This window comes from Rhineura floridana, chromosome 5, assembly GCF_030035675.1.
Source record: "Rhineura floridana isolate rRhiFlo1 chromosome 5, rRhiFlo1.hap2, whole genome shotgun sequence".
NCBI lineage: Eukaryota > Metazoa > Chordata > Lepidosauria > Squamata > Rhineuridae > Rhineura > Rhineura floridana.
The window spans coordinates 58,044,653-58,065,267 of record NC_084484.1 but is presented as its reverse complement, the minus strand read 5'-3'; the positions used below and the strand labels follow the sequence as shown (position 1 = coordinate 58,065,267).

Genomic DNA, 20,615 nt, shown 5'->3' with positions numbered 1-20,615 from the left:
TTTTTTCTTTGTTCTTCCTTTAAGGATGTAGTGGTGCCTTTGCCAAGGAATATATTTCAATCTATCAAAATTCTACCGTGATAATTTTAGACCTACCTGAAGTAGTAGAAATAGCAAAGAACCATTCTGTGTCCTCAGAAGAACACCGGATTACTTTCCATGAAGGTAAACTGAAGAGTCTATATTAATCAGATCAGGTGTGAGGAGCACCTGCCCTTCAGGATGTTGTGAACTACAACTCTCATCATTCCTAATTATGGCCTTGCTGTCTGGGGCTGATGGGAGTTGTAGTTCTGCAACATCTTGAAGGCTAACAGTTCCCCACACCTGAGTTAAATAATTCTTCCATTAACAAGAAAGACAGCCATGCAGTAGAACAGGGATCTGTGGCCTACATATATGCTGCTGGACTACAATTCCCTTCATTCATGACCATTGGCATTTTGGCTGAAGCTGATAGGAGATGAAGTCCTACATCATCAGGAAAGCCAAAGGTTCCACAACCCTGACCTAGAGCAAAAGAAACTGCTCTTTCCAGCTGGCTGGAGGGCATCTGATAAGGTGCTAAAAAAATCTGGAAGGCAGCATGTTTTCCCCACCTTGCACTAGAACAGGGGTGGGGCACCTGTGGTCCTCTCAATGCTACTGGACTACAGCTCCCATTATCCCTCACACTGGCCAGTGGCCATGCTGGCTGGGGCTGATGGGAGTTGGAGTCCAACATCACCAGGAGGGCCAGGTTCCTCATCTCTGCACTAGAAGCACCAGTAGATAGCAGCACATGCCTTAAATATTGCTTTCTGAAAGATAAAAGTAATTACTCTTCTGGTATGAAAATATAGTTATTTTCTACATATTCTGTTACAGGGGATTTTTTTAAAGATCCAATTCCTGAAGCTGACCTGTATATTTTGGCTAGGATCCTGCATGATTGGGGTGATGAGGAGTGTGTACAGCTGCTAACCAAACTGCAGAAAGCCTGCAAACCTGGTATGTGTTTTTCTCCAGTGAACAGACCAAGCAGTGCAGCTGGGTGGATAGAAGGAAGAGCTAAAGGTATTGTGGAAACTGACCCATTGATTATTTTTCAAAGCCATGGGTCCTCCTCCTTATGTCTGTACCATTTGGGTTAAACTGCATACCTTCTGCTCCCAGGATGCTTGGAAAAAATAAGCTGGATTCATGCTGTTCTAAAATACATAATATAGATATTTCTATTTCCTAACTCAAATATATTTTGAAACAGGTGGTGGTGTGTTAGTAGTGGAAGTGGTTCTCAATGAAGACAGAAGTGGGCCATTAGAAGCCCACCTCTACTCCTTGTTGATGCTGCTGCATACTGAAGGTAAAGAACGGACTCCATCAGAGTACAACGTGCTCCTCAGCTTAGCTGGCTTCAAGGAGATTCAGCTAAAGAAAAGAAAATTCTATGATGCCATTTTAGGAAGAAAATAATGTTATTTCTGCTTCATTCTTGTTCAATTCTAAAGGAAGCTGGAATAATAAAAGTTCTTGTTTTAACATCACTGTTCTAAACATCCGTTTATTTCGAAAGAAGTAACATAACATGACATTATTTATTTCACAAACCACAATATCCCTTGCAGTAAGATTGTATATTAAGATCGCCCTTTGAATTGTTGTTGCTTGATTCCTGATTGTTTACAAGCATTCCATTTTTGCATCTCCCTCTGACTGTATAATTTTTGGGGCAGGGACCAATCTTTGTTTTTGTTAATCTGTATAAATTGCCTTGTATCTTGATGGCATCATATGATGAATAAATAATTGCTATGGAGGACCAAGTAGCTATTCAACAGTTCTGGGCGGAAACTAATTGAACATATTGCCACATATTGTCCAGACTATAGGTGGACACTTCTCAGTTCTGGAAACTGGGTTGTGTAATAGCTCTGGATGGGGTTCTACTCATCTGAAGGACCAGATGCATAGTAAGGAGGGAGGGGGAGGCTGCTAGGTCCATCACTAGAGGCCCAGGTGACCTCAGGGCTCAGAGTGCTCATTACCAACTTTGGTTGGTGTGCCAACTACAACTGTCCTGGACAGGGTTAGCATTACCATTGTGATACATACACTGATAATCTTGTAACGACACCACTGTAATGCACTGTATGTTGGACTACCCTTGCAACTGGTTCAGCTGCAGCTACTGCAAAATTACTTATTATTACATTATATGCCACCTTTCCTTCAAGGAGTTCAAGGCGATGTGCATGGTTCTCCCCCTCTCCATTTTGTCCTCACAATAAGCTTGCAAAGCAGATTAGAGCTGGTGACTGGCTCATGGCCATCCAGTGAGCTTCATGACTGAGAAGGAATTTGAACCGTGGTCTCCCAGGTCCTAGTCTGATACTGAAACCACTGCTAGGGTGCTTAGTGGGATACCCAGCTTTACACAGGTGTTGAAAGATCTGCATTGGCTGCCTACAAGCTAGAGAACCAAGTTCAAGTGTGGCTTTTTTTGATGTTAAGCGAGAGGCCAAGCTTTCCATATGCTTCTGCAAAGACATTTAGGATAGTTTGAAGATCTTCCTCTGAATGTGTGGAGACTACATTATCATCGGCATATTGAAGTTCTATGACAGAGGTTGTAATTACCTTACTTTTTGCCTTACTACTGAGATTAAAAAGCTTTCCATCTGTGTGATATGTGATTTCCACGCCAGTGGGAAGTTTCCCCTCAACAAAGGTGTAGAATCATGGCGATGAAAGTAGCATATAAGGTCGGAGCAATGACATCCCTGTTTGACCCCTGATCCCACTTTGAATGGGTCATTTTGAGAGCCATTGTTATCCAAAATTGTTGCCGTCGTGTTGTCATGGAGGAGTCACAAAATATTCACAAATTTATCAGGGCATCCAATTTTCAGAAGGATGGTCCAGAGAGGGGAAATGACTGTGCAAAATTGTGCATACAATTTGCATACAAATTGCCAAATTGCATACAAAAGTATATATATTGGGAGAAATTTGCATTGAAATGCTGAGGACTTTGAAACAAATCTCAAACTGATGTGGAAAAGTGAAGAACTGCATTAAAAATTGGGAAAAAATGGGAAACTGAGAGAAACCAGAATTTGCAGAGTTGCCCATCCCTACTGGTTGCCTCCAAGGAAATGCAGGCCTTGACAGAAAATGCCTGCTTCTTGTCTAGAGTTGTTGGTAGAGAGACAATGTTGAAGCAATTTATTTAGCAACACTGGAAAGACCTCATAAAGTACACTAGCCAGATGCCCAGCCTATCAACTAACTGGAATATATGTGGATGGACAGATATACAATCTTAAAGACAGGTTTGATGAAGAATGTATATATGTTAAAACCCTTTTTTATGGGGTTGGAACATGTCCAGGACAAGACAGTCTAGTGAAGCAGTCAAAAAGCTATAAAGTTGTATTCAAGTGCCAGTCTTGCAAACGACTCTTTGATCCAGTGGAGCATTCCATCAGTAGAATGAGGTCAGTTTTGCAAATTTCTCCTTCTTCTCCTTCCCCCTGCAGTTCCTATATGTTTGATGTATAAGCTACTTTTCATATCCCCCTATCAAGTCATCTGTAGTTTTCCTGTTCTTGCAACCTAAAGAAATCAATAGTTCAAGTGCAAACATAGGAAGCTGCCTTATTCAGAGTCAGGTCCATCTAGCTCAGTACTGTCTGCGCTGACTGGCAGTGGCTCTCCAGGCAGGGTCCTCTCCCAGCTCTACCTGGATACTCCAGTGGACCTTCTGCATACAAGGCAGATGCTCCATCAATGAGCTATAGCCCTTTCTTGAAGCCAAGATCTTAGCCATATCAGAACTATAGGTTTGGGGATATGAAATGGCCCTCAGAGCGAGTTCCTCCAGGTTATCTCAAAGCACCATTGCTGGGATGGAAGTGGAACTGAGAGGTGCTGCTTGGTGGGGGCTCTAGTCCAGTAGTATAGTGGCAAATTCAGAAGCACAGGGCCCCCTCATGTTAGTCACAGCCACGGCCCCTTTTTTGTTGCTGGATTGAGAATTAGATCCGTGTTAATGCCTTCTCCCACAACAACAGATATCCCTAGGAGCCAATAATCATGAAAGGGGAGAGCTTTGGCTGCTGAGAAGAGTCTTCTCAATGGCTGACTTGCCTCCTTTCACTCTGATTGGCTCCAAAGAGCAGGAAAGGGCAAGGAAGCATGTTAGAAGACTCTTGTCAGTGGCTAACACACTCCCCTTTCATGCTGATTGTCTCATAGGATGCTGAAGACATAGGGACCCTGCTCTCAAAAAGGTAAAGGGTCTAAGATCCCTCCTGAGACCCTGGACAACTACATCCCTGCTCTATCTTCACTCCTGGAAGATAGGCCTTGAAAGATGGTGCTTCTTGGGGCACTATCCCATGGCGTTTGGACCATGGTATTCTATTTTGTCTCTGATGCTATTAAGTGTAATGTCACTTTTATTTGCTCCAAAGCTAGTGTTAGGGCTCCTGTTTCCTTAGAATTTCCAACTTTCCATTCCATCCTTTCCAAGCATTTATTTTCACACTTCCCAGATACTGCTACATGGACATAGTAGCAAAATTAGTTTATCCAAACCCTATAATATTTTATTTTATGATTTCTTTAGCTTCCAAGAACTGGAGAACTACAGATGGCTTAATAGGGGGATGTGAAAAGTAGGGTTATAATCAGATACATACACCGTGATGTACTTATTACCTGTAGCACTTATTACATTTACAAGATAAACTATTATGAAGAATGCAGATGAAGAACCCTGATGACACAGACTGTCATCATTGCACAATTATATGTTGAAAGATCATTTTGGCCAATGGTCCATCCAGATGGGTGCCTCCTAACATCAAGGAAATGGGCCTACCTGTTGGTACTCCTGCTGCGCATGTTCATGCAGAAGTGGGTTGGCCTTCAGTCCAGGCCAGAATACAGGTTCGTCTCCTAAATTTTCACAACAGAATATTAGCTTTCCCATCCTCCTGCCTGGTCTTCATAGCTTATGGCTCACCCTTAAATGCCCCAAAGAGAGTTGCTGCTTTACATACACTTGTTAGAGAGTTTGATACTGAGCTGACTGAGATTCAGTTACTGTCTAAAGTACACTTAAAGCTGTTTGTGTACAGGAGAGCTTCTTTGGCTGATATGCTAACTATCCACTCTTCAAGATTCTCCAGGCTGTATCCATGCTTTAAAACAGATCACCAGAAAGCTAGTTACTTAGAGGTAATTACTTTAGCTCCACGCAGAATTACTGTTACTGAGTTAAGGTTTAATGTCATGCCTTCTGCTTTTCTCGATGGTCGTTATAAAAAACTTCCCTTAGAACTCCAGTTTTGTGTGTTTTGTAAAACAGTTATAGAGAATGTCATTCATTATGTTGCTCAGTGTCCTTTATATAAAGGTCCTCATGAGAAATATCTGTCTGAATTTAGTCGTAGGAAAAATTTTGTTTCACCAAGTGAGTTTGTGTTTTTTTGTTATTGGACAAAGAAATATATATCTCATTGTGTGTTTCCTTATTTGCCCTGGCAGCTAGGAATTCAAGAGCTAAATTTATGTCTCAGCTTTGAATGATCTATGTTTGTAATGGCATATTGCTAAACAAATAAAACAATTATGGTATGATATGGTAACACCAAGGAAATGGGAGATCACAAAACCAGCTGAGAACAGGGAAAGGAATTTGGGAGGGACTTGCATTCATTTGCCCACCAAGGAGGTTATAAAAAGAGGGGTGAAACTGTGCAGACCAATCCTGCTATTCTGTTTTGGCTTTGCTTCTCCCACTGACTCCTTTCACAGGTAAGCAGTCCCATGCCTCTCCTTAACCCTTTCTATTTCTGAATTCTGGGGTTCATTGTAATTCGGCAATCTCATTTCCTTTCTCCAGGAAACTTTCAATTGTTTTGTCACTTTCATCTGCTTGTTTCCTTTCTCATGTGCCAATTTACTTTTTCATTCTCTAACTGTAGTTCAACATCACTATTGCATATTTTCCTGAAGATAGAGATATTTTCTGTATATAATTACCACAATTAATTCATTTTTGGAAGGGAATTTTCTGCACAGCCTCTTGGGCATTTTCGCAGTTCACATTGACTTGGGCACCAAAATGGTTCACAATAGCTTAGCTGTATGCTTTGCTGCTTCTTTAAGCTACTACTGTAGCCTGTCTTCTCATTTTAACATTTCCAAATGGCCTCTTTTCCAAAAGACCCAAAACCAATTCTATTTTTATTAACTTTCTCCAGGACCCTGTTAGTTGTGCACTTTCAAATGCCATTTTACTTCAGTTCTTAGATTCTAACATCGCTTTTACTCACGCAGGCAAAAGCAGAAATTTCCAACAATTTATTTCCTCCCATATTTGTGGGAGAAATTCATTTGTCATCTCAGCTATTCCTTTTGTTAGACTGATACTTTCCCATAAATGTCTCAAACCTCAGTCTGCTTTGATTTTACCTAAACATTTATTGTCAATCACTTTCAGAGAACACTGAATAGCAGTATTACAAGCAGAGTGGTCTTTGTCCTTTCAAAAACAACTTATTAATCAGAAGAAGACTGTGGAGTCTCTGACACAGCAGTGAAGAACAATGAGTGCTACAGAAGAAGCTGCAACGTTGAAAATCCTATTTCAGCACCAGTATGGATTCCTAACTTCAAAGGTAGGATCCATGGGTAATGCCTGCAGATTTTAAAACTTGCAAGGGCTTTCCAACTTTCGCCTTGTTAATGGATGTGTAGAATAAAAAATGCCTTTTTTCTGCAGTCCTGTTTTGATTGGGCCCCAGTAGAGATGAAAAGATCTGTCAGTTTTGGTTCCCTCGATTTCTTATGTTTCCAGTCTGAAATTCAGTTCTCTACATTTCTGCAGCAATATTCTTCAGTATTTGAGTATGAATCCATCCTAATAAACACATTTTGTATGCAGTTTTGAGTAATGTACATGTTTTTGCAAGCAATGTCTCCTATTATACTGCATTGTTGTACATTATTTTCACTGCTCCATACTGCTACCCCCTTTTGCACATATTCCAGTCATTTTATTCCCCCTTTTCAGGTAAGCTTACCAGGAGGAGGTGGGAGAGGGGGCTTAACAAAAAATTAGAGAATGCCCTTGCATGTGCAATGGTATCATTCAATACCAACACCTTCATGTGCTACTGATGTCACTTCATATTTTAACAAGAACCTGGAAAGAATGGTCAGACTGTGAATGCGACCACCCACAGCACAACAATTACTGAACTGAAATACTTATATCCCACTTTTCCATGTACCATTCAAGGTGGCTAACAACACAAATACTGTAATAATTCACTAATAGGCAAAAAACGTGTATTTTACGAATGTACCTATAGCCCACAGATATTTCTATCAAACTCGAAAAAGCAGGGAAATTGGGCAGCTATAGTGAATGCACCAGGGGAGCAGGAGACTTGAACTCCTCTCTGAGATATTGGACTGCCCTACAAATTTGTCAGAATGCAAACATAATTTGGGTTGGTCTTTCACAGTCCAATCCACTTGCTGTGTAGCTTGCAAGAATTTGGTAACATGTGCCTCTGAGCATATGGTGAGTGGTGGCAACACCTGCCATCTCCAAAGATAATTATATTTGTGTATGTTTGTTGGTGTTCTTACTTTGCTTCTTTCCTGTGTTACTAATGTTTCTACAGAGAATCTGAACTAGAAAATTGTATTTCCCTCATTATTCATCCAGAAATCTGTGTCAAATTTATTTTTATTAATTTCAAAGCCTTTTTATTGGTCACTGTTATGATGGTGAAGACAGCCTTTTGTGTTTCAAATTGGAGGTTATGTTCTATTTCTATTTTGAGTGCATTAACAGCTGAATCTGAAACTGCAGTTTGATGTAAAATCAGACTGATTCCAATATGTTACTACTTCAGCAATGACTCTTAGCTGTGGAAAAAAAGGAGATGCATGTTTTCAGCCTTCTGTGTTTAAACCACTTCATTTAAGGCAAGGTGGGCACGGTCAATTAAAAACATAGAGCACACCTAGAATTTTGCTAGAATATATTTCACCTCCCACTGTTTTATCTTGTGCGAACTGAGACACTCCTGAGGTCCACTGGAGACTATTCTGCAGAAGTCAGTGCCATTATTCCACAATTATGTTTGGAGTTTTTTAGTGCAAATCTTGCTCTACTTCACATATTCACAGAAATAGAAACAAAAGAAAATTATTTCCTATAGGAAACTTCACTAAAATTGCAAAGTAAATCAGACACATTTAAAGTGACCATCTGAACTATATCAACTGTTTTAATAATGTTGCTTCCTCCCTGCTAAAACAAGATCAGCACAGCACGTCTTCTATTATTTGGGCTGATTGCAGGTGTTGCCACCACTCACCATATGCTCAGAGGCACATTACAAAATTCTTCCAAGCTACACAGCAAGTGGATTGGACTGTGAAAGACCAACCCAAATTGTGTTTGCATTCTGACAAATTTGTAGGGCAGTACAATATCTCAGAGAGGAGTTCAGGTCTCCTGCTCCCCTGGTGCATTCACTATAGCTGCCCAATTTCCCTGCTTTTTCAAGTTTGATAGAAATATCTGTGGGCTATAGGTACGTTCTTAAATCGCAAGGTTTTTTGCCTATTAGTGAATTTCCCTGCTTTTTAATCCGGGAGGTAAGAAATGGGATCCTGTCCAAGTTTGCTGAGAATGGATTGATCATTTGCATGCTTATTGAGTTCAGTGGGATTTACTCCCCTGCAATCATGCTTAAGATAGGTAAAACTGACCAGGGGGGAGGGAGGAAGGGAGGGCTGGAGTGGGCAGGGGAGGAGGAAGAAGGAAGAGGGGAGGGGAAAGAGGGAAAAAAGCAGGTCTGATCATTTGCATGCTTATTGAGTTCAATGGGATTTACTCCTATGCAATCATGGTTAGGATAGGAAAAACTGACCATGGGGGAGGAGGAGGGGAGGGGGAATGACCGTATTGGAGGGGGCAAAGGAAGGGGGGGGAGGGCAGGTTTGATCGTTGGCATGCTTATAGAGTTCAATGGTATTTACTTCCGTGCAATCATGCTTAAGATAGGTAAAACTGACCATGGGGAGGAGGAAGGGGAGGGGGAGGAGGGGGAAGGGGAAGGAGGGGATTGGAAGGGGTTGGGGTTGGGGAGGGAGGGGCAAAGGAAGGGGGAGGGAAGAGGCAAGAGGGAGGGGATAAGAGGGAGGAGAAGGGAGGGTGGGTTTGATTGTTTGCATACTTTTTGAGTTGAATGGGATTTATTTCTGTGCAATCATGTTTGGAAATGGACTGCCTTCAAGTCAATCCTGACTTATGTTGACCCTATGAATAGCGTTTTCATGGTAAACGGCATTCAGAGGTGGTTTACCATTACCTTCCTCTGAGGCTGAGAGGCAGTGACTGGCCCAAGGTCGCCCAGCGAGCTTCATGGCTGTGTGGGGATTTGAACCCTGGTCTCCAAGGTCATAGTCCAACACTGACCTGGGGGAGGGGAGGGGGAGGAGATTGGGTGAGTGGGTACTGGGCAGAAGGGAAGCCCATTTATTTATTTATTATTTGATTTATATCCCACCCTTCCTCCCAGCAGTAGCCCAGGGCAGGAAACAGAAATGATAAAAACACTTTAAAACATCATAAAAAGACCTTAAAATACATTAAAACAAAATGTTAAAAACATTTTTTTAAAAAGCTTTAAAAACATCTTTTTAAAAAAAGGGTTAAAAACATATTATTAAAGAAAACATATTAAAAGCAATTCTAACTCAGATGCAGACTGGGTTAGGTTTCAACTTAAAAGGCTTCTTGAAAGAGGAAAAGTCTTCAAAAGGCGCCAAAAAGATAGCAGAGATAGCAAAAGGAAAACACTGTGAACAGTATCACTGTTTTTCAGCCTTTCCCCCACCTTTTTATTCTACAGCAGGCACATGTAGCCTTCCACCCAAATTCAAACCAAAGCTGTCACTTTGGACAGTCATGGCTTCTCTCAAAGAATCCTTGGAAGTGTAGTTAGTGAAGGGTGCTGAGAGTTGCTAGGAGACGCAAGTCTGGCCACTGGAGCTCTCTCAGTGGAATAGGAGTCTCAGCACTCTTCACAAACTACACTTCCCAGGATTCTCTGAGGGAAGCCATGACTGTCTCAAGTGAAATCAAAGTCTGGTATGGGTGTGGCCCCCTGATTAGCAAGCCCAGCAACTGTGAGGCTTTTAGAACTCTGACAGTTGGTTCTTACTGAGCATGCCTGCCCTTATCATTGGGTTCCAGCCAAAATGTCTTAAATTAATTAAAAGTCAGCCAGGGATTTTTTTTTAACTTTTAAACTGCAGAAGATGAAGGTCAGAGTATGGGGCAAAGTCAGTATTAGGATTACAGGTACTCTGTGAACATGGCTGATTTTTAATGAATTTCAACAGATTATGAGAACTCTGAGAGAGAAAAGTCCAAAAGGGCTCTGGGTTTTCTCTCTCTCTTTTTAGACTTTGAATTCTCAATTCTCTCTGACTGCTTTGTGTATCGCCATGAAAATTGACAGGGTTGTTAAGCAAGCATTTCTGAGTTCAGGACTATAAATTTTGTAAGGTTTTGTTTTGAAATGAGTTTATGGGAAGCATCAGGATGGCATGGGGAGTATTTTCAATTTAACATTGCAGAATGTGAAAAATCCACGCTGGCTATAGTATACAGCCACTCTCATGGCTGTATAATATGATTAAAAATGGTTTCAAAAGCATAATCTTTAAACAGCTTTTGCCCTTTTAGAAACTTCGTAAGTGTAGATTATCTGAACATTCTTTTTGTATGCCTGCCTTTTGTTTCCAGATTATGTTTACTGCCTCTGAGTTTGGCATATTTGATCTGCTGATGGAGTCTGGGGAGTTCTTGACCTCAGCAACGATAGCTGAACGTCTGGGCACCAGCGCTATTGGGATGGAGAGGTTGCTGGAGGCCTGTGTGGGCTTAAAGTTCCTGCAAGTGGAGAGAAAGGACAACCAAAGTATTATTTATTTATATCATTTATATATCACTTAACATTTCTGGGGAAAATCCCTAAACAGTTAACAGAAATTCTGAAGTCAAAACGCTATGAATACAATACAAATAAAGATCAGATTACAGTAAATACAGTTACAATCCATCATTTAAATACAGCAAGTCAGTAACTGAACTTTCTCAAGCCTCCAAATAAGCCTGGATACACAACTGGGTTTTTAGGAGAAATCTGAGGCATCCAACAAATGGAGCTTCTCAAATCTCTTTTGGGAGAATATTCCAGAGGGTTGGTGCTACAACTGAAAAGTCCCATTTCCAAGAGGTTTCCAGATGGCTGGCTGTGGCATGGCTATCAGGGCCTCTTCTGCTGAGCACAAAAGTTGATTTGTTCTGTCATGGTGGAGATGGTGTGCTGGGTATCCTTGTACCTAGTTGTTTATTTGTCAGTAATAAAACCTTGAACTTAGCAAGGTAGCAAATAGGCAGCTAGTGCAGATTACTTAAGCACTGATGTAACATGTGCATTGCTAGGCATAGTACTCAGTACTCTATCCACAGCATCTGAACCAAGTGGAAGGGCAGCCCAACACAGAGCACATTACAGTAATCTAAACACAGGTTACCATAGGTCACCAGTGCATGGACCACTATGGAGAGGCTATCCTTATCCAGGAATGAGTAGAGCTGTCATGAGCACTCCATGCCAGAGAGGTCACTTGGGCCTCGAATGACAGTGATGGATCAAGAAGTATACCTAGATTGCATACCTGCTCCATCAGAAGGAGTACATTAAGAACAGGCAAACATCCCAATTCTCCAACCCAAACCACCCACCCATTGGGTCTCTGTCTTGTCAGGATTCATTTTCTATTCATTAGGCCTCATTCTGCCCATTACTGCACCCAAGAACTGGTTCAGGACATGAGCAGCACATCTGATGTTACAGAGAAATATAAATGACTGTGATGACACCCCCCCCAGTGGCTGCACAGAGCATTGGGGACAATATAGTGGCTTTCAGCACCCTGACATTCAATTGCCAAGGGACTGAGAGGCACAGTCACCCAATGCTTCTCTGGAACAGAAGGTGGTGCATTGCAGCCTTGCTGTTCTGCATTTTGCAGAGGGATGCGTGGCTTCTGCCTGCTTTCTCACTGTTCTTGTTCCAAGTGTTTTGTCCATGCAGAATTGGGGAGGGAAATGGCTTTGGAGAGAAGGGTGAAAACATTAATCATTCATCCCCTTCATTTTCAGCTCTTTATGGAAACACGGACTTTGCCAATCTCTATCTTGCCAAATCAGGCTCAAAGTCTCAGTATCATTACATGAAGATTAATTCTGTTTTTGGCTATCAGAGTATGCAGTACTTGGCTGATGCTGTGAGGTGAGAAGAAGGGTAGTGCAAAAGGAGAAAACTTGTACACAAAACCATGTCATAGGCATGGGACTGGTCAGCTCCATTTCTCAGCTCCAAGAGAGGGCAATTTACTTTATTTACTGGGGGCTCCACCCCTGTGTGCTTTGCATGCCAATCCCTCTCCCTCCCCTTTCCCCAGGTTGCCAAGGCACCTCCCTCCTCCTTTGCTCTCCACCTGGTCTCATCTGCCAAACTTCCTCTCCCCCAAAACATGGACTGGAAGAAAGGGTAGCCTTGCACAAAGTGGCTCCATCGGTTGCGCAGGGTGCTGCCTACCTTTCACCTTCCTTGCCCTTTCTCTCCCCCCCCCAGCCTTGAGCCCAGTGCGGCTTGACCACAGCATGCCACTTGCCAGCCTTGCTCTTCTTTTCTGCCCTGCCAGCTTTGAGCCCAGCACAGCTGGATTGCAGCATGACACTCACCTTCCTTGCCCTTTCTTCCCCCTGCCACCATTTAGCCAAGCATGGCTGGGTCATGGCATGCCACTTGTTCACCTTCTTTCCCCATCTTCCCACCCCCTTACTTGGCTTCAGCCAGGCATTGCCCTCTTGTATTCCTCCTGTCCGCCTCCCTGTCCTTGAACCCAATGCATCTGGGTCACTCTGTAGTTTGTAGGCCACCTTCTGTGGTGCTGAGAACTGCAGCGTGATACTTACAAATATATATATTATATGAATATAGGAAGATATATTTAACTAGTTTAATAGACTGCTTAATCATCAAAGACCTCTAAGTGATTTACATAAGACATTACAATACTAATAAAACAATATGTTAAAAGCAAGTTAACCTAGAATTTATCAAAATATAAGTAAAGTCAGCAATTAAAAAAAAAACCATAATAAAATAAAATTTAGTATAATTCTACTCACTTCCATGTTAGCAACATGGTTACTAGCAGTAATTGGTATCATGGTGAAATCTTTAAGCTGTTTACCTAATAGTATAAAATGTTCATTTAAAAAACAACAATAAAAATGCTAATTGTATGACTAGTACATTCAATATGTTATCTGTGTGTGCAGAAGAGTCAAAAATGGATTTGATAGTCGTGCCAGTCAGTTTTCATTTAATTAAAACAAATACTCTGTTTCAGGGAAGGAAAAAATCAGAATGACAGAATACATGGCATTTCATCAAACTGTGACTTTTATGAGACTATTTACAGGTAAAAATTAGCATTTTTGTAGATCTTTTTGAGAGAAAGGGGAAAACCTAGGATATGTTACTTAATTACTTACTTATATTTATAGTTCCAGTGTATTCTCTATCCAGTGCTGCTCTTTCCGCTTTCCAAACTTGCTCTGTGAAACTGGAGAACTTTTTATTTAGCTTGCTGTTGTGTGTGATGTCTAAAACCAGAATCCCTGCAACCAGGACTTACATTACGCAGACTAGTTGTGAAGAACATCCCTGCTTTGCCTCCATTATGCTCCAGCATTGAAGCAGAATTACATCCACTTGGTACAAATAGACATTTTCAAGTCTTGTCATTACTGCAATGCAGTTTATCTTAATCCAGAGATCAGCATGTGCTCAGTCATGTTCACAGACATCCCCACTTGCTTCAACAGAGTGACCCAATGCACTTCTTTTATTGACATCAGGCTCTTGTTACTGGAGGAGCCCTGAGGTCCTGTGCCAATTAACAATTCTTAGATTTGGAGTATTGTGATGGTTGGGAAAGAAATAGTTGGGGGGAAAGTTGGAAAGCATGTGGTGCAGTGTCAGAAAGATAAAAGGACTGCTGATGATGGTGCACACAATTATCCTTAAAAAAACAGGGTTGTAGTTAAGGAAATGTTTTTTAAAATTACAGTGTTCTTTATTCCAATTATTTTATTTATATATTTATTATTTGATATATATCCCACCCTTCCTCCCAGTAGGAGCCCAATTACTTAAATCTGTCCATCCGTCCGTCCGTCTGTCTGTCCATCCGTCCCTACCCACTACTAATAAATGTTTAAAAAACAACACTACAGGTGTTGACTTCATATATATAACTACTTTAAAAAGGAGGAGAAAACACTTCAATCCTTCATCATGTACAGGGGCCCCCTGAAGGAACACTTAATTATTCTTCAGTTTGAATAGCAATATAAGGTTCCCCCAATCAATTAATAAATCCAGGTTCTTCCTTAATGTCAAATTTCTAGTGAGCATGTATAGAAGCAGTTTTGAAGCAGTCTTTTGACTTCTTCCTTTCAGTGATAATTATATATTAGAAGCCAGTGTGTAGAATTGTTATATATTTAATCACACAGGCTACTGATGGAGACCTTGCCAAAGTATTGGTTGATTCATGATTTATTAGAATACGTGTGTGTGTTCATGCGCGCGCGCGTGTAGAGCAGCCTTTCCCAACCAGTGTGCCTCCAGATGTTGTTGGACCACAACTCCCATCAGCCTCAGCTAGCATTGCCAAAGGTCAGGAAGATGGGAGTTGTAGTCCAACAACATCTGGTTGGGAAAAGCTGGTGTAGAGGGAGAGAGAGCACCCACACCAACCACAGGGGTACTATACATGGGCCCAGTCCACAACAATGCTGTGCCACACAGCAATGTTTGAGGGAGTCTTATTTGTACAATTTGCATCAGGGCAGATATGTTTAAAAATGAAGTACAGTCAGAAAAGGGGAGGGGACAATTGCCAAGGGGAATCAGAATTTTGAGGTTTTGACATACAGGAAATTGGGGGCAGGGGGGATTTTTATTTTTAAGAAGCACAGGCAGGTATATCAAACTGCGCAAATGCTGAGCAAACAGAAATAATTATGTGGGAGGGATAGATACAATGAATTACAGATATCCCATCACAATCTGCCCAGTGGTATGAACGGAAAGCAGCAGAATCAGACCAAAAAAGAAATGAAAATCTACTAATGATGTGAAAAGTTTGCTGCAATTCCACAAACAACGAAAACAGGAAACAAACAGCATTATGTGGAATATGGCTCCTGTGTAGAATCGTATTATGTTTGAAGGTATCTTCTCTATTACTTGTCAATGCAATTTTGAATTACTAGATCAGAGAGTGGGTTGCAAAGACCCTTCATGGATGCTATGAATGCCACGTGGAGTCTGTTTGGTCGAGATGTGATGACTGCATTTGATCTTTCTCATTTCCCATTTGTTTGTGACGTGGGAGGTAAGTACCATAAATTCCCAGATGTCTTCCTTACTTGTAGCTTGAAATAGTAAGGCACTTGTAACAGAACAAGCAGAATACCCCAATCTGCTTTAGATCATTTTGCTCTGAGCTATAAGAATTGTATTCGGGGGGCTGGGGAGAACATTGGATGACTTCATTTCAATTTAGGTGTTTCATCAGTCCATGATACAGTAAGACTGAAAGGGCCACTCAAATGAAGTTGGGTGGCCTTAGGTTTGCTGAAGAAATGTGAGATGTCATCTCAACCCACTGTATTGTTATGTGCCTTCAAGTCGGTTACGACTTATGGCGACCCTATGAATCAGCGACCTCCAGTAGCATCTGTCATGAACCACCCTGTTCAGATCTTGTAAGTTCAGGTCTGTGGCTTCCTTTATGGAATCAATCCATCTCTTGTTTGGTCTTCCTCTTTTTCTACCCCCATCTGTTTTCCCCGGCATTATTGTCTTTGCTAGTGAATCAGGTCTTCTCATTATGTGTCCAAAGTAACCTCAGTCTCATCATTTTAGCTTCTAGTGATAGTTCTGGTTTAATTTGTTCTGACACTCAATTATTTGTCTTTTTTGTGGTCCGTGGTATGCACAAAGCTCTCCTCCAACATCACATTTCAAATCAGTGGATTTTTCTCTTATTCGCTTTTTTCAGTGTCCAACTTTCACATCCATACATAGAGATTGGGAATACCATGGTCTGAATGATCCTGACTTTAGTGTTCAGTGATACATCTTTGCATTTGAGGACCTTTTCTAGTTCTCTCATAGCTGCCCTCCCCACTCCTAGCCTTCTTCTCTTTGCTACAAACTTTATTGTAGTGAAGAGAAGGTATTGAAGGTGTGTGTATATGTGAAGAGAACACAAAAATGGCTAAAGTGGATAACAGGAAAGTGAAAGGATCCATGTGTGATTGAGAAAGCCCAGAGAGAAGAATGTTGCAAAGCAAGAGAATAAGTCAGACAAATACAAAGTCATTGACATCCAGTAGCATACAGCATAGTTGGGGGGTAGGGAGAGACACTTACAGTGACTTACCTGACCTCTGGTCCGTCATGTTATTGCCACTTACAGGGAGGGGGAGGGGCAAGATGGCAGCGAGATCGGGATTGGGTCCGGTGCTGCTCTTGTTACAAGAGGGGAGGAATTAATTACTAATCTGTCCTGGTCACTGTTAGTTTGCACACTCTCCTATCCCTCTTCATTATATTGTTCCCATTAGTCTCAGTCCAAGGTCTACAAAGTCTTCTTCTCCTGTAAAAGAGGCTTCAAATTTTCTGCCTTTTTCTCTGGACACTTTAGAATTTATTTTAGAATTTCAGGACGTACACAGCTGAGCTTACTTTATTGTTCAAATATGATTGTGGGGTGGTGTATTCCCCCCCCATTTCTCTAGTGCTTTGTGCATGCCCATCCTGTCATCTTCCCTTGAGATTTAATTGATGCACAGGAAGCTGGAGAGGCTGACTACCCAGGGCCTGAGATCAGTGTGGTCATTGGTTTTGTTTTTAAAGGAAATTCTGACTTTTACCTTAAAAAGAATTGTTTCTGCTCTAATTTCTTTAAAAGTAAAAAACAAGACTTCACTTATAAATGTAACAACAGACAGCTGTCAGCCTCCCCACCTTCCTGTGCTTACAGAAAAGCCCAGCTGAGGACATCATAGGGCTTTCAGGACTCTTGGGCACCCAGGAAGGCTGCAGAGTGCAGACCACTGGAGAGATGATATGCAGAATGAAAGAAAGGAGACTCACAAAGACCCCTTGGGGACCTTGAAAGTAAGGAAAAGACAACAAAAACCCTGTATCCCACCACTGAGAATTTCACCAAAACGTTCTCTGTCCTTTCATCATTATTGAATTTGATTTCTTTTCTCATAAAGAGGCAGGATTTTTTCTCCTGGCACAGCACTAATTCTCATTGCTTCTGCTAAATGTGATAGCATTGCACCAACTTATTTTGATTAGCATTGTGCTCGCAGGACTGGTTAGTCCTGTAGTATGAAAGCCAATAAGGCAAAACAGCTGTCTGAAATAGTGAAGGTAACAGGAGTAATCCTGCTATACTGCTCAGGTTTGCAACAAGAGGGCAGGAACTAATTATTGATATGCCCTGGTAAATCCTACCTGGCACACTCTCCTACGCCGCTTGACTGTATTTTCATTGTTCCTACTAAGTTGGTTGTATTGTTCTATTATGTCTTGCTTTCTATTCGTCTTACTTATGAAATAAGCAGCCACCTATCTGATGTGCTAGTACTACCCTAAAATTTTGCACAGGAGTGTTTGGAAAAAGTTTTTAGAGGCATAGTATTTTCATTTTTGTCTTTGTTCTCCCTTTAAGGATGTAGTGGTTCCTTTGCCAAGGAATATATTTCATTGTATCCAAATTCTACAGTAACAATTTTAGATCTACCTGAAATAGTGGAAACAGCAAAGAACCATTATGTGTCTTCTGAAGATCACCGGATTACTTTCCATGAAGGTAAACTGTGGTTTGTTCTGAGAACCTACATTGGTTAGATCATTCTTCCATTAACAGGCAAGACAGCAATCCACTAGGGATGGGGGAATCTGTGGAACCCAATTGTTGTTGGACTAGAATTGCCACCATCCCTGACCATTGGCTATGCTGGCTGGGGCTGATGGGAGTTGTAGTCCAACATCATCTGGAAGGCCAGAGGTTCCATCCCCCTGACCCAGAGCAAAAATAATTGCTCTTTCCCCTGACAAGAGGGCATTTGATAAACCTGCCCAGAACAACAACTGGCCACAAGTTTTCCCTTCTTGCACTAGGACATGGGCGGGGGATCTGTGGCCCTCCAGGTGCTATTGGACTGCAGCTCCCATCCTCCCTGACACTGACCATTCTGCTGGGGCTGACTGGAGCCAGAGTCCAACATCATCTGGAGGGCCACAGATTCATCCTCCAGCAGACAGCAGGGCATAGTTTCTTACAATTGGTTACTGAAAAATAAATGTAATTTCTGTAAATAAAAATGCTAATTTAACCTGATCTCTTACCTATTCTATTTCAGCGGATTTTTTTAAAGATCCAATTCCAGAAGCTGACCTGTATATTTTGGCTAGGATCTTGCATTGTTGGGGTGATGAGAAGTGTGTGCAGCTGCTAACCAAACTGCATAATGCCTGCAAACCTGGTATGTGTGTTTTTCCAGTTAACAGACCAAACAGTGCAGGGAGGGCAGAAAGAGAGAAGACTTAAAATATTGTGGAATTTGGGCCATTGATTATTATTCAAAGCCACTTTGCTTGCCCCACGGGTCCTCCTCCTTATGTGTCTGTGTCATTCAGGTAAAACTACATTTCCTTTTACTTGAATACCTCGTCCCATGATGTTTGGGAAGTTTAAGCTGAACTCTTCCTTCATGCTGTCTTGAACTAAGCAGTGACCTATCTTTTATTTCTTAACTGGGTGAAATATATTCTGAAACAGGTGGTGGCGTGTTAGTAGTGGAAACGGTTCTCAATGAAGACAGAAGTGGGCCTTTAGAAGCCCAACTGTTTGCCATGCAGCTGCTGTTGCATACCGAAGGAAAAGAACGGTCCCCATCAGAGTACAACGTGCTCCTCAGTGCAGCTGGCTTCAAGGAGATTCAGCTAAAGAAAAGAATCCGCTATGATGCCATTTTAGGAAGAAAGTAACGTTGTCCCTGCTTCATTCTTGTTCAATTCTAGAGGAAGTTGGAATAATAAATGTTTTTGTTTTATCCTAAATATTCAGCTCACATATTTCAAAACAAGAAAATATGACAGCACAACAGTGTTTATTTCACCAATAAATAAACTGCAATATCCTTTGAAATAGAGTGGCTTGTGTATTAGGATACTCTCTTTAACTGCTGCTACTTAATTCCAGACTGTTTATAAGCATTCCAATTTTGCCTGTCCCTCTGATTGCATGCTTCCGAGGGTAGAGACTAGTCCTTGCTTAACAATTTATTAAAAGAAATCAGATGAAATTAAGGTATCAACTAATGTTCAGAAATTTTGTGCAGAATACCCACAACTACAGACATACTAAACAAGGGCCCAGTCCCCTACGATGCCATGCCACCCTCTACTGTTAGAGGAAGGGATGAGGGGAGGGGTGGAAGAGACGGATACATTAGATTATGGATTCATCCCATCATGATCCCCTCACTAGTATAAGCAGGAAACTGGACCAAGGGGGAAAAAAGAAAAAGAAAATCTGCTAATGGTGTGGAAAGTTTGTTGCAGTTCCGCCCACAATTAAAAATGGAAAAGCAAGAGCATTATGTGGAATATAGTTCTCATCGAGAAGCATATTCTATATAAAGGTGTCCTCTCTGATACTTGCCAATGCAATTCTGAATCACTAGATCAGAGAGTGAGTTGCAAAGACCCGTCATGAATGCTATGAATGAGGGTAGAAACATGCTCATTCTTCTGCCAGTTCCAGTGCACCTCCACCTCTCTCTTCTGAAAACGGGGGCACATGACACTAGCCAAACCCTGCCCCTTTTTAATGTAAAACCTGGTGGGAGCAGCTTGAGTGTTGTTGTTTTTAATTCAGCTTCAAAGAGATTTTGAAACTGATTAGTAGATCAATCCATTCCCCCTCCAGGCACAGCTAATGGAAACATTTTGATCTGGTGAGTAGTGCATATAGCCTGAGATGTGATGACTGCATTTGATCTTTGTCATTTCCCACTTGTTTGTGATGTGGGAAGAAACCACAATATATTATCACCTATCTTCCTTTACTGACTTCATATATATAGGAATACCTCAATATGCTTTAGATCATTTTGCATTGAGCTGTCAGCGCTGTGTGTGGGGTGGAGGATAACGGCATTGGATGACTTCCTGTCAAATTAGGTAAGTCTCAATTAGTTCCATTGAAAAGAAATAGGGTGACCTTAGATGTGCCTGAAAAGATGTGTAATGGCATCTCATCTCAACTCACTTTAAGCACTGTTTTAAAACTCTGTCTCATAGAAAGGCGGAAAGGGTGTACTGCTGAGGAGGGAGAAAGGCAAAAATGGCTAG

General features: G+C 41.4%; 2 protein-coding genes across 3 annotated transcripts in view; both read left to right on the top strand.

Moving 5' to 3' along the window:
* The window catches only part of LOC133384917 (acetylserotonin O-methyltransferase-like), a 30,203-nt gene extending 28,680 nt beyond the window's left edge, over nucleotides 1-1,523 (top strand). Inside the window, exons 7-8 of the mRNA XM_061626837.1 lie at nucleotides 868-990; nucleotides 1,247-1,523. Of these exons, the coding sequence (XP_061482821.1) occupies nucleotides 868-990; nucleotides 1,247-1,455 (332 nt within the window). The 3' untranslated portion in view covers nucleotides 1,456-1,523. The remainder of the gene's footprint in view (nucleotides 1-867; nucleotides 991-1,246) is intronic.
* On the top strand, nucleotides 695-19,411 carry LOC133384916 (acetylserotonin O-methyltransferase-like). 2 transcript variants are annotated; one of them, XM_061626836.1, is made up of 9 exons: nucleotides 695-828; nucleotides 6,494-6,671; nucleotides 10,829-11,003; nucleotides 12,254-12,383; nucleotides 13,513-13,584; nucleotides 15,446-15,567; nucleotides 17,980-18,066; nucleotides 18,620-18,742; nucleotides 19,039-19,411. In XM_061626836.1, exons 2-9 carry the CDS (start codon nucleotides 6,600-6,602, stop codon nucleotides 19,245-19,247), a joined length of 990 nt encoding a protein of 329 aa, XP_061482820.1. In that variant the 5' UTR covers nucleotides 695-828; nucleotides 6,494-6,599; the 3' UTR covers nucleotides 19,248-19,411. The 2 variants fall into 2 exon arrangements, with proteins under 2 accessions (XP_061482820.1, XP_061482819.1); XM_061626835.1 differs by having other exon boundaries at nucleotides 17,926-18,066.
* The last annotated feature ends 1,204 nt before the right edge of the window (nucleotides 19,412-20,615 follow it).